Source organism: Mytilus edulis, chromosome 4 (genome assembly GCF_963676685.1).
Source record: "Mytilus edulis chromosome 4, xbMytEdul2.2, whole genome shotgun sequence".
In the NCBI taxonomy this organism is placed as follows: Eukaryota; Metazoa; Mollusca; class Bivalvia; order Mytilida; family Mytilidae; genus Mytilus; species Mytilus edulis.
In genome coordinates, this window is record NC_092347.1 from 9,568,895 (window position 1) to 9,582,147 (window position 13,253).

Genomic DNA, 13,253 nt, shown 5'->3' on the forward strand with positions numbered 1-13,253 from the left:
AATATAGTATCTTCAAAAACTAACATTTCTCAATTGATTAATATGTACATACATCACAATTTCACACTTAAAACAAAAACCTAACAACCGTTTTTGGTTTTTTTCACTTCAGGGATATCCGAGTAAAATTAATGTGGGAGAATAAAAGTCTTCTTATATACCTACCTCCATTCACACCCCAAATATTTTCTAGCAGTGTCGCTTACAAGAAATGAATGCACAACCAAAAAATTTGGCCAATAAATCAAGACTGAAAAGCCACTTCTAACCCTTCCACATTCTTTTTGATGGGATAGTCCTCAAATTGAGAAAAAAAATATGTACATGTTATATATTGAGCACTAATAACTTGAGAAGACAATTTGAAAATCAACTTTCAATTTTTTTTAAATCAACTTTCAATTTTTTTTAAATCCCATTCTTTTTGATTAGTGCCACCAAGGACAGTAATTTTGTAGTGATTTCGTAAGACATTTTTAAAAGAAATTTTTCAAACAAAAATGTGTCAATACCACTGAAAAACATAATGCTCCTATGTGGGTCCCAAGAAAGACCAAGTTCAATAACATTTGATCTTAAGAAAAATTTTCAAAATAGAAATCATACAAATATACACATCTCGTATGTGTACAGGGAGCCTTCAAAATTAAGAAATTTCTGACTCAAATTTTACAAGAGGAGTTAAGTATACATTCTTATCTTTTAAAATTTATAAGTGGTTTATTATTTAAAACTATATGTTATATGTAGAAACTCTGGAAAAGGAAAAAGATATGAGCGTGAAGAAAATAGTGGGACCAGTTATGGAGAATCTAAAGCATGCGATATTCATGCAATGTGGTCCGAGTACACAGTTATTTCGTAGTGCATTTCTTTTAGACAATAAAAATAGAAAAAATCCCACCTGTGCTTTCTCAATAATATTTTTACAGTGTGGTGTACTACTTTTGAGACAAATTATATCAAAATTATAGAAAACTTCATAGGCTCTAACTCAAATTATGGACAATTTTAAGCTCAGGGGGGTCTTCTTTTGACAGCTTTAAAAATGCTAATTTTAAACCTTTTTCAGCTTGACCAAATCACTACTTTACTTTAAAATTCATGAATCAAATTTTTTCACAGTGTAACTTAATCTCCCTACTTGCTATTTGAGCCATAAAACATAAAAAAAATAATTTAGAAGGGGTATAAAAAAGATTGGAAAATAACACTGTCCACACTAGGGACTATATTTGTGGACAACAAATGCAAAGGACGATAACTGTGTACTCGGACCATGTCTTGAAAATTTATGTTTAGCAACCAATAATTGTGATTTTGTTTATATTGATTTGTACATTTTAAACTTTAGTGTGGGACAAATCAAACAACTGTCTACATACATGTCATCTTGGTTTTGTTTTTTTGTTTTTTTGGTGTGTCGACATAATTATAATAATCAACTCACACTAATAATTGTAATCACATTATTCCAACGCAGCATTTAATGATTCACAATAATTTAAATCATATTTTTGGAGTTGCTAAAATTATAAAAAAAAAATGTTCAAAACTGAATTTAAAGTCCTTTTCTCTTAATAAGATATAGATGGAATTACATCAGTCCTTGATTCACAAAACTTTCTATTAATATAACAATGAAACATTCCAACAATTATCAAATCCATGGAGGAAAAAAATCAATGTGACTCTACTCAACATTTATTCAATAACATTCCATCCTTTGACACCCACATGACAAACTTGCCAAACCTATATCCTACATCACAATCAGGCCAAATTTATCTTCAAAAGAATGGAGCTTTGATTTTCTCACATGTTTTTTCTTTTGTTTTGAATTTTTCCAACAAATGATTGATAACACGCTCTTGAAATCGTAACTTTCCATTGGTTACATTGTCTTCACATATCTGACAGGCTTCTTTCAAATTGTCCACTAATATGTGGAGTTTGCAATAATTACTTCTGCGTACTTCTTCTGTAAACCTTTCACGGCAGCATTCTACAATGGTGTAATCAAGCAACTTTACTACTTTCTCCTGGACCTTATACTTCTTTACCAAATTAATAAATTCCATCATAACATCATAAGATGAAATGAAAATAATCTTCAACTTCTGTAATACTTGTAAGAATTCCATTGTTTTAATCAAATTGGTATTAACCGAGGATGCTATAACCTCAAAAAAGTGTATAAAGTACTTCAATTCCTTTTCTGTTGGTACATAAAGTTGAACCCTACTTTCTAAGGTCATGGCAGATGAACCTACTACCTTGCAGGTCTTACATTTTGTTGAACAAGCTTCTAATGCCATCAGCAGTAAAGAATTACTAGCTGAAGACACTCCAGAAAAGGGGGCACTTGGTGATATAGCCTTGACATATTTGCTCAACTTCATGAACAAGGCTTGTGTGTACTTGTCTTTGTTGTCTCTGATCTTTCCAAGTACTCGAGATGCAAATGTTTTCTCATCTTTGTAAAAGATCTTAACCAATGTCCCAAAATGGATCTCATGAACACATTCTTCCATCAGATAAGTTTCAACAAGTTTAAGAAGCTGATCAGTGTCTTTAACAGCATTTCTCTGCACAACTTTCTCTATTTCTTTTAAAATATCTTTAATGACATTTGGCATAAAATATTGACATACACATGACCAGTTTTTCAGGAGCAGAACAGTTAGTGTTTCAGCAAACCCACTACTTAATAAAACCTTCAGTGTTTGGTACACTTTGATGGCATAACTGTTATAATATTTATCAGAGCGAGAAATCCATTTTTCTTTAATAAACTTTATCATCAAATTAAGTAGTATAGTTCTATGCTGTGCCCCTGGAAATCGATAATAGTAGTCCATAAAATGTTCTACAGCAGCTGTTACAAAAGCCTTGTCCTTCACTGTTTCAACGTGCACTAAGAACTGAAAAAATAACATTCACAAATTTAATTTTTATGTTTTTTAAACATGTCCTTTAATATTAGACTTTAAACAATTCTAATATAAATCAAGAATTTATCCCCAGTACACGGATGCACCATCTGCACTATCATTTTCTATGTTCAGTGGACCATGAAAATGGGGGAAAATCTCTAATTTGGCATTGAAATTAGAAATATCATATCATAGGGACATGTGTACTAAGTTTCAAGTTGATTGGACTTTAACTACATCAAAAACAACTTCAACCAAAAACTTTTACTTGAATCGGGACTAAAGGACGAACAAACGGAATCACAGACCAGAAAACATAATGTCCATAAAAATGGAACATAAGACAGGAAAATTCTGTTTGATTTTCCTTTCTTTTGTTTATGATTCATTAATCTTACTTTTCAGGGTTTGTTTTTTTCAAAGAAACATTTTCAAGCTAAGAGTATTTTGTTTTTGATGATATCTTCATATAGAAATACCAGTATACTTCAAAAGCATAAAAACCAGAATATAAACTGCAGAAAACATGGACAGGCCTCTACAATAACATTTTTTCAACTTGTCCAGTAGGACAAGTACATACCAAAACTTACTTCTTCGAATAAAACTGTAACTTGTCCAAAACAAATCTTCATAATTACCTTTTTTGCATTTCAAATTGATTCAAGGAACAAAATGAATTAAAACAATAGAAAGAATTCAATTCATATCTTTTGAAATCCTTTTCAAAAATATGAATTGAGAAGACAATAACTGAATCTCGTCATGTCACAGGACTAAGGTTCTAGTTTTCTACAATGCCAAAGTCTCATCAGACTCTGCACATAGGCAACGTCTGATCAGCCTGTCAATGTACACTTATCGGATTTGCATCCTGGTTTTTTATTTGTTGTTAAAACCATTACCAGTGTTGTATGGTGTCTATTCTATAACAACAGTATAAGGTAGTAAAATGAGGTACTGATTTGTATTGGTCCAGCAATGTCTCCTGCGTTGTCAAACTGTCTATTAATCATGTCAATTAAATATGTCTCCTACTGTGCCAAACTGTCTATTAAACTTTGAGCTGAATCGTTTACAGGCTGGTGACGAACTGCCTATTAAAGTTACCTTATCTACAAAGCACATCTTTTACCATTTAAAAAGTACCTGACAAAGAACCAGTTTTAAATTATCGACATCAAATACATCTGATGGGGTCTTGAGAAATAAAAAGTTTCAGTTTCAAGTAAACATGTCAAGTTAATACTTGTTTTTTTATCTTCTTTTCAATGTTTTCCTTTCTAATAACTTTTTTCATTAAAGTTCGATTAATTTTATTTTTTGCAGAAATTTTTTTACTTGTCCCATCGGACAAGCTTGATATAGCTTTTACTTGTCCGACCTTTTTTTCCTCTGGTACCAGACAATCAGACAAGCGTTATTGTCGAGCCGTGATGGAAAGTTATGGCTAAAATGAGCACTCCACTCTATGGTCTTTCTGAAAAAACATGATTTTTGGTGATTTTACGCCACTTTTAGGCTATTTCATGGCAGCCAGTTTTATTGGCGGAGGAAGCCTGGGTGCCCAAAGAAAACCACAGTCCTTCAACAGGAAAACTGACAATCCTAGTCAATTAAAATTGGAGTAGAGTGCACTTGCACAAGCAGGGTTTGAAATTCACAACCTCAGTGTTAACTGGCTAGTGAATACAGTAGTAACTACTTAAGACCAATCAGCCACATAGGCTCCCTGAAAAAACATGCAGTGGATACAAAAACTTACAACTATAAAAAATAAATGTTGACAGTATTTTCAAAATATGTACCTTTTCTGCTAGTTCTGTATGATATCTGCTAGGTTCTGTCGGGAATAAAACCCTCATTAGTTTACCATAATGGTCTATAGCACTACCTGATAAATAAAGAAAGGAGGGATTCAGTTAAGGAATGACAATGTGACTGCTAAAAAGACCCGGGTTATTAATTGGTTACACTGTATTAATGTTTTCCAATTAACCTACCATTGAATTCTTCAGTGTCAGTATCTGTTAAAGGGCAAATTAATCTACCATTGAATTCTTCAGTGTAAGTATCTGTTAAAGGGCAAATTAACCTACCATTGAATTCTTCAGTGTCAGTATCTGTTAAAGGGCAAATTAACCTACCATTGAATTCTTCAGTGTCAGTATCTGTTAAAGGGCAAATTAATCTACCATTGAATTCTTCAGTGTCAGTATCTGTTAAGGGGCAAATTAACCTACCATTGAATTCTTCAGTGTCAGTATCTGTTAAAGGGCAAATTAACCTACCATTGAATTCTTCAGTGTCAGTATCTGTTAAAGGGCAAATTAATCTACCATTGAATTCTTCAGTGTCAGTATCTGTTAAGGGGCAAATTAACCTACCATTGAATTCTTCAGTGTCAGTATCTGTTAAAGGGCAAATTAACCTACCATTGAATTCTTCAGTGTCAGTATCTGTTAAGGGGCAAATTAACCTACCATTGAATTCTTCAGTGTCGGTATCTGTTAAGGGGCAAATTAACCTACCATTGAATTCTTCAGTGTCAGTATCTGTTAAAGGGCAGACAGTTTCTGTCAAAGCCTGAATGGCTAGCATTGCTTTATCTTCTTTTGATAGTCCACCATAAGTTACCAGGAATGAGGTAAAGGTTAAAGGTATGCCATAGCATAGCTGGAGACCATAGGAGTATAAGCTGGATAATGCTTTGAATATGGCTTGGTCTCGGTAATTCGGTAAGATCAATGCAGCAAGTTTCTTAAATTTGTCACTGCTCTCTCCGATGGTCCTCGAGTCACAACAGTTGAACAGTTCAAATGCTTGGAAGGCACCGCTGAAGACAATCACTTGAATCATGGGGTTCATACTGAGAATATTTCCTGTCTGCAGCACTTTTGTTGATACATAGAGTTGACAGTACTTCAGCTGATTCTGAATAACAAATTGCATTCAAATAGACTTTTTCTATTAATTCTTGCCCTGTAAACTTAAAATAGAAGGAGGTGAAGGAATATCACTGGGGCTATTACATATAAATGTATGGGAGGGTAAGAATGGAATTTTAATTATCAAAAGTGGGTTACAGGTCTTTTATCAGTATGCATCTATTACCATTATGGAAAATTATCTACATGGTTCTGGGTTGTAAGGATATTTTGTAGGTCCCTTCCTGCCATTCTATACATTTTAATGGAATAGCCCTTAATGGCCTATGCTCCACCAAGGGACAACAGGATTAAGAAAGCAAGTTGTCTATAAGTTATAACATATATAGTAATTTTAAGTACATGATGTTTGGTCAAAATTTTAAAGGAGTGCTATCATTGTTTTATTTTGAGTACCTCAGTAAGTCCTCCATTGTCATCTTCTATTTCTTCATCACAGCTGGTATCTCCTCCTACTGTCCTCCTTTTCTTTGACTTTGGTTCCTCAACTAAAGAACAAATAATGTAAAAACATTTAGTTAATCCTTATATCTAACTTTCTTATGGATTGTAGAAAAAATAATTGTAATGTATAAATCAAAACTCAATGTTTCAATACTTATTGTAAATGGGTCAGATCAGATTTTACTGTCAATGGCGTTTGTCATCTTTTTTAAAATATCAAAATCTTGAAGTAGGTATACTGATCATTGAATTTATGTTGAAAGTCTGCAAGTTTTACTACAAAGAACCTTGAGAATTAAGTCTTTATTGAAACCATATAAAGTTTAATTTGGATCCTTTGGACCTTAAAGTGGACCAATTTAAACCAAGGCCAACAAGAGTGCACACACTGAAATGTCTCGCCTTCTTTACTAATCTTTGATATTACGTTGATAGTCCTAAATATAAAGCTTTATTACAACTGTCACATAAACTTAACATTAACCAAAAAAGTAATCATTGACTAAGGTCAGATAACCATTTCAGGAAGACATGTACAGCTAACATTCTTCCATACAACAAATATAGTTGACCTACTGCTTATAGTTTAAGAAAAAAATACCAAAACATTACAACTGAGCAATGAACCGTGAAAATGAGGTCAAGGTTATAAATATAACCTGCATGACCATACCTGTCAACCTGTGACGATGAAAATGCAGGTCATGACCTGCATTGAAGAATCAAATCTCAGGTCATAACGCGTATAAACTTTTTCAAGCTGAATTTCAGTATTTATGGTACATTTTCTTATAATATATATCAAAGATACCAAAACATCAATGCATGTTCACTTTGTTATTAAAGTCATTTTAAATCCTATTTATTATTATTTCATTGCACTTTAAAAGATTTTTATTAATTTGTGCAACACAGTCTTATGTTTTTAACTTTTTTGTCATGATGAAATACTTGAATTTATTTGTCAAATGTAATTTTAAAATGTTTGTGACTACTGGCTATGTAGTTTTTAAACATACCACGTTTAAATAGGAAGGAAATTATACTATGATAAAATATAGTAATACAGTTAAAGGAAGTATAAAGGTATAAAAATAATGAAAAGTTATTTTTCAATATGTATTTGAATTTTATATTTTCATGATTTAATCTTTTTCACCCATAAAACGTTAATATGGGGAAATTCGCCTAATTGCGGACAGTTTCTGTATTCCCCAGAACCGAGAGTTCCATTACGCTAATTGCGGACATGTAGATGGTACAAGTGCATCTATAGTCTAGAGGGGTTGCAAATGGATGATTTCCCGCTATTTAAAGCTCGTTTAATTTCATTGGTTGGTATATAATTGTGAGGAAACGCAAACATGTGGAGTAGTGTTGATGCGGACAGTAGGTGTATAAAGGCGGACAGCATGTCTGTCAAATGCGGACATCTGTTATAAACACTGAAATATGACTAATTCTTTAGTTTAATGCAAATTGTGACTTGCAATAATTGTTACTTACTGTACCACATGTCACATTTCAGCAATTCATCATGATTCAATCATGGCGATTGCAGTTTAGATAAAATAATAAATTAAAGATCTCATTATTTTTGTATTTTTTGTATTTTTTGGGGACTGCCCTAACGCAATTTTGATATGAGAAAACGTATAAAAACGGTTTCCAAGGACAAAATTGTAATATCAACATATTCAAAAGTACTGATAAACACGTTCCTCGAACACGAGGTGCAGTGGAGGATCTAGTGGAGGAGTCGTTTGGTTGCAACCCCCTTATTATTTTTTTTTTTTACCGTTAATACTTTTGAATAGGGAAGTTTGATCTATTGTAGGAATACAAATGGCTAAAAAATCGTCCTTGTGGTATTGCGTTTTGGTTAGATACGACGGTCAATTAAGAATCATCTCATGTGTGATATCAATTACCTAATCACTTTATATAACTTATCCGAATGTATATATTCCCGTTTGAATGGTTTTACACTTGTATTTTATGGGTCCTTTATAGTTTATTGTTCGGTGTGAGAAAAGGCTCTCTGTTGAAGGCCGTACCTTGACCTATAATTGTTTACTTTTATAAAGGGTTACTTGGAAAGTACCACTCATACCACATCTTCATATACACATAGAACAGCACGACGGATGTCACCTGTGGAGCAGAATAAATGTTACATATCGAAGCCCATCGTTTCTGTTCAGTTTCTTGGGTTTTTTTAAGCTGTTCTGAAGAGTTCTAACTTGCTTGTCCTAGTTTGTTTTTCGGTATTTTTTTTTGTAATGGCATTGGTTTTTTTTCGACTTATAGTTTGGCCTTAATTCCCTTTACCGGTAGTATATTATTCCGTGTCTTTTCGAATTATGATGTTGGACAGTTTTTACACCCAAAAAAATATTTTGACCTTGAAAAGAGATATCTTTAAGAATAGAATTTTAACTGAAAATTGTCAGTTTGTCTGGACAAATATCGGTATCCAATTTGTTTTTCTAATTTATTCCACTGTATTAGCGCACTAACTGTCGGTATTTCTGCATGAACTAAAAGGTTATCATGATATATTGATCCAAAAACGAAAACAGGAATAAAATATGTAATATTACAGATCATACTATAAAGCTCCTCCTATGATGACTTATTTCGGTATATGCAGGCTACTATCTTGTCTAACTAAATACACAAAAGCCGTTAATTTGAAATCATCAAAACCTTACTTGTACAAGTATAACTTTAAATCTTTACATGGATGAAATAATTCATCACTGTACCTGTAAAGGTACTAGCCAAATGAAATTTACACCTATGAAACCAGTAATTTTACAACAAAAACAAGACGATCAGAAACAGCCAAATTTTGAAGAAAATAAAACAACATTGACTTTGAATAACAATATTCATTTTCAGAATATTGTATAGGATTAAAATTCATTTATTAACTTTTTTGTCCAATGTTTGTTGATCAGGTAAGTTGCAAATATTAATTATTCCAACTTGGGTTTTTTGCATTTACTAATTTTACATTGATTGCTCTTTTTTAATACTTGTTCTACTTTCTTCATTTCTCTTTCAGCTTTTTTTAGTTTGTTTTCAAGTTTTTTGTTTTCTTTTTCTTCTTTTTTTTTGGCAAGCAACAGTTTTTCTTGTACAACCTCCTCACTTGTCAGCAAACGATGAGATTGGTGTGACGCAGTCTTTGTCTTTTTGACTTCAGTTGGTTTTTTATTCTCACTTATATTGCTGAACGGTAGAAATAAAGAGGTCACCTCTGCATTCCACATATCAGAGACTGCTGCAACTCCCTCCTCATTTGCAGTAGCCACTACCTCAATTTTGTTTTGTAATATTAACTCTAGTAGATGTTGCGGGTCATCTATTTCAGGCTGTTGTAGACTATCAGTAATATCGGCAATTAGTGGTAATATCTGGCTATGGTTGACATTTGAAACCGGTCCATCACCAGATGGAACCATTGTCTCTATAGCTTCAATTTCCGTTGACGTCCCCAAGGCAGAGGCAGAGGTGCTCGGCAATTCAGCTTCAGTCGATTTCATGACCGAGTTGCTTTGTTCAGTATATTGTGAAGGCTCACTTGGTAGATAAGCACACTCTGGGATTGCTAGCGGATTGAAGGGGTAAATTCCGCAAGCTCGGAATCCGCTTTTGATGTTTTCATTTGTTAATGCAGAATTCCATGCTGTATGGAACAAAGTTGGGAAAGTCCACTTATCCACTTTGTGCAGTATATTTTGTTGTAGAAATTCCGAGCACGCTCTGTCATACTGTTTGCTAAAAGGACCAAATACAGTTCTGTCGAGTGGTTGTAAATAGTGTGTAGTGTGCGGCGGCAGTGACAAAACAACTACATCTTCTTTGATTCCCTCTTGTATTAGTGCCAATGATTCATGTGAGGAGTGCCCATCCAAAATTAGAATCTGTGGCCGATCATTACCACATTGTTTCAAAAATATTTCCTTAAACCACCTTTCTCCTATCCTATCATCCATCCACCCACTTTCCTGGTAATCCCACATGGTCCCAGATGGAGCCTCTTGTGTATTGAAACCAAATATTGATCTTTCTGTTTTACCTTTTACGACCAACAAAGGACTCATCTTGTCCCCCATAGCATTGACACAAGCAACTATCGTCACATGTGTGCTGATAGCGCTTGTTCGTCCTGGTACATTTTTTGCACCCTTTTCTGCCACTACTTTCACAGGGTTGTGTTCAAAAGATTTTCCGCATTCGTCCATATTCCATATCATTTTTGGTTTCTCTAACAGATTTTTCTGTGTTAGGATTAATCCTAAGTCTTGGAAGTAGGCCTCAACTTTTTGCCGGTTCATCATTCGGCACCGTAGGGCACCTGTTTTTTCTGGTTTCCTAATTGTTAAATCTGGGTGTCTTTCTTTAAGGCTTTGCCACCAGTCTTTACCGGGCGTTGAGTTCTTGAACGGTGTTTTTATTTTTAATTTTTTTACCAGTGCTCCAGTTCTTGTAAGAAGTTGTTTACGTGAAAGTCCAACGCCCAACTGGGAAGCTCTCTTAACTGACTGGACAATTGACTTCTCTAACTCTAGAGGCAGTGCTGGTTTCCGTCCCCTGCCGACTTCCAAATCCCTCTTCCCAGTTACTCGATCCCCGACTGTAGATTTAGGAACATTAAAATGCTGTGCCGCTTTTCTTACAGACATTTCCCCCGATTTTACACTCCTAATAGCATTTTCTAAAGCTGTTATATCATATTTCAATTCTTTTGACTTAGTTTTTTTCACCCTTAACATTCTGAAAAAAAAGAACAAAAACAAAAGATAATAGAAAGCCACTTTATTTTCTTGCATATAAATTAAGTGAAGCATTTAGTAAGTGTAATTCTAAAATAAATCTTTCAAAAGAGTCTCTACATAACATTGCAACTCGTCTGTTTCTGCTTGCGAGATTAAACATGTGCCTCTTCGTACCAGTGTTCTTGCCACAAATACAATACTTCCGATATCATTGGTTTTATCTTCTTCTATTATATCAATTAAAAGCTTTGCGATGTATTTATTTCTCGATAAATCGAACAGTTTAAAGCATAGTAAGAATGTCTGGTCAGTGTCAAACAAACATTCATTTTTAACACATTCTTTCAATTTGTTACGGGCTATTAATGTTGACAAATTGGATTTTATCCCTATTTCTCGTTTGAACAATTCTGAGCATGTAGACATTCTGGAAAGAAAAAAATCAACAATGTACATTTAAAAAAAATGTATTTCAATCTTATTTAACCACCACGGTTCGAATTGTGTATATGGATAGTGTGACATCATCACCCATTCTTATTTGTACGGATTTGTATTACTTTTTTGATAGCCTGTTCCGTATTTGACTTGAAAATTTTATTTCATTTGTGCAGTGTAAATATCAACAGTGCAAGGTTTGTATCTATTTTCACGATATATACATTTTTGAATGAGTAAAGAATGTGATAAAGTTGACATCTATACATATTATATGAAACTACTTTCATGAGGTATTTACTTTTCTAGTGTCCGCATTTAAACTACCCCCCAAAAAAGGGTGGTGCAAATGCGGACATCCAATAAATGACGTTTTTACAGAAAATATGTGAAGAAAAATATAAATCAGTAATTATTTTAAATCTAAATATACTTGAGTACACCATTATTCATTTCATCTTAAATAAATAGCCATACTTACGTGGAAAAGTGTAATAACTGTGTAGACTGTCAACTATGTAGATTTCAAAAATTCCCGGGTTTATAACTTTAAACTTAGACTTCCGGGTATCTGTCAGTTTTAAATCACATGATACGCAATTAAATGTATTCATTTTGTTATTTTAAACAGCATAAGTCAACAACCATATAATTAAAAAAGAAAATACATTCACTACAATTTTATTTTATTTATTTATGAATAATAAAATCAAATACAAGACGGGGACTTCCTATTCCGTCCGCAATTAGACACCGTCCGTATTTAGACGAATTTCCCCTAAGGCATAATTTTGAATGGTGACAAATAAGGGGAGGTAACTCTCTAGTTGAAATATGTTTGTAAACCAAAATTGCAATTTATGTACGACCTAAAGCTAAGGTAATTGGTGTTAATTAACAGTGTGTTTGACACCAAAGCTGTCAAGTGAAGCCATGTACTTAATGGGTCCCTTCATTTGACAGTTTACATAACTAGATGAACTTCCTGTTCAGGAATTTGCCGGTATTTCAAAGGAATATTACTTATAAAATCGATCTCAAGGCTAAGAAATACGGGTGAAATCGGGTCATTTTTGGAATTCCCGGGTTATTTCAATGACCCGGCGGGTGACCCGGGTGATCCCTCAGAATTGTGAATATCTCGGGTCACACCCGCAGAATACGGGTCAGTTGACAGGTATGCATGACTAATAGATAGATCATAAAATATTTCCATACACCAAATATCGTTAACCTATTCGTACAGTATTAGATAAAAAGACCAAAATTCAAAAATTTAACTTTGACCACTAAACCATGAAAATGAGGTCAAGGTAAGATGACACCTGCCAGCTAGACATTTACACCTTACAATCATTCCATACACCAAATATAGAAGATCTAATTTGCATATAGTATAAGAAAAACAGACCAAATCACAAAAACTAAACTTTAACCACTGAACCATGAAAATGAGGTCAAGGTCAGATGACACCTGCCAGTTGGACATTTACACCTTACAATCATTCCATACACCAAATATAGAAGACCTAATTTGCATATAGTATAAGAAAAACAGACCAAATCACAAAAACTAAACTTTAACCACTGAACCATGAAAATGAGGTCAAGGTCAGATGACACCTGCCAGTTGGACATGTACACTTTACAGTCCTTCCATACACCAAATATACAAGACCTATTGCTTATAGTATCTGAGA

At 33.6% G+C, this 13,253-nt stretch overlaps 2 protein-coding genes across 3 annotated transcripts in view; both read right to left on the reverse strand.

The window, feature by feature from the left end:
• Positions 1-1,384: 1,384 nt before the first annotated feature.
• Positions 1,385-13,253, reverse strand: part of LOC139518912 (uncharacterized) — a 64,756-nt gene continuing 52,887 nt past the window's right edge. Inside the window, exons 19-22 of one of the 2 annotated variants that reach the window (XM_071310596.1) lie at positions 6,281-6,372; positions 5,468-5,870; positions 4,745-4,830; positions 1,385-2,924 (exon numbers count right to left, since the gene is read on the reverse strand). In XM_071310596.1, coding sequence (XP_071166697.1) covers positions 1,791-2,924; positions 4,745-4,830; positions 5,468-5,870; positions 6,281-6,372 — 1,715 coding nt within the window. In that variant the 3' untranslated portion in view covers positions 1,385-1,790. Of the gene's footprint in view, positions 2,925-4,744; positions 4,831-5,463; positions 5,871-6,280; positions 6,373-13,253 lie in introns of both variants that reach the window. The other variant, XM_071310597.1, reaches the window with a different exon arrangement.
• On the reverse strand, positions 9,203-12,238 carry LOC139518914 (uncharacterized). Its single transcript, XM_071310598.1, has one exon. It carries the CDS (start codon positions 11,185-11,187, stop codon positions 9,310-9,312), a length of 1,878 nt encoding a protein of 625 aa, XP_071166699.1. The 5' UTR covers positions 11,188-12,238; the 3' UTR covers positions 9,203-9,309.

Excerpts from the sequence above, each read along its gene's own strand:
- LOC139518914 (XM_071310598.1), bottom strand. The coding sequence starts at position 11,187 with ATGCTTCACTTAATTTATATGCAAGAAAATAAAGTGGCTTTCTATTAT.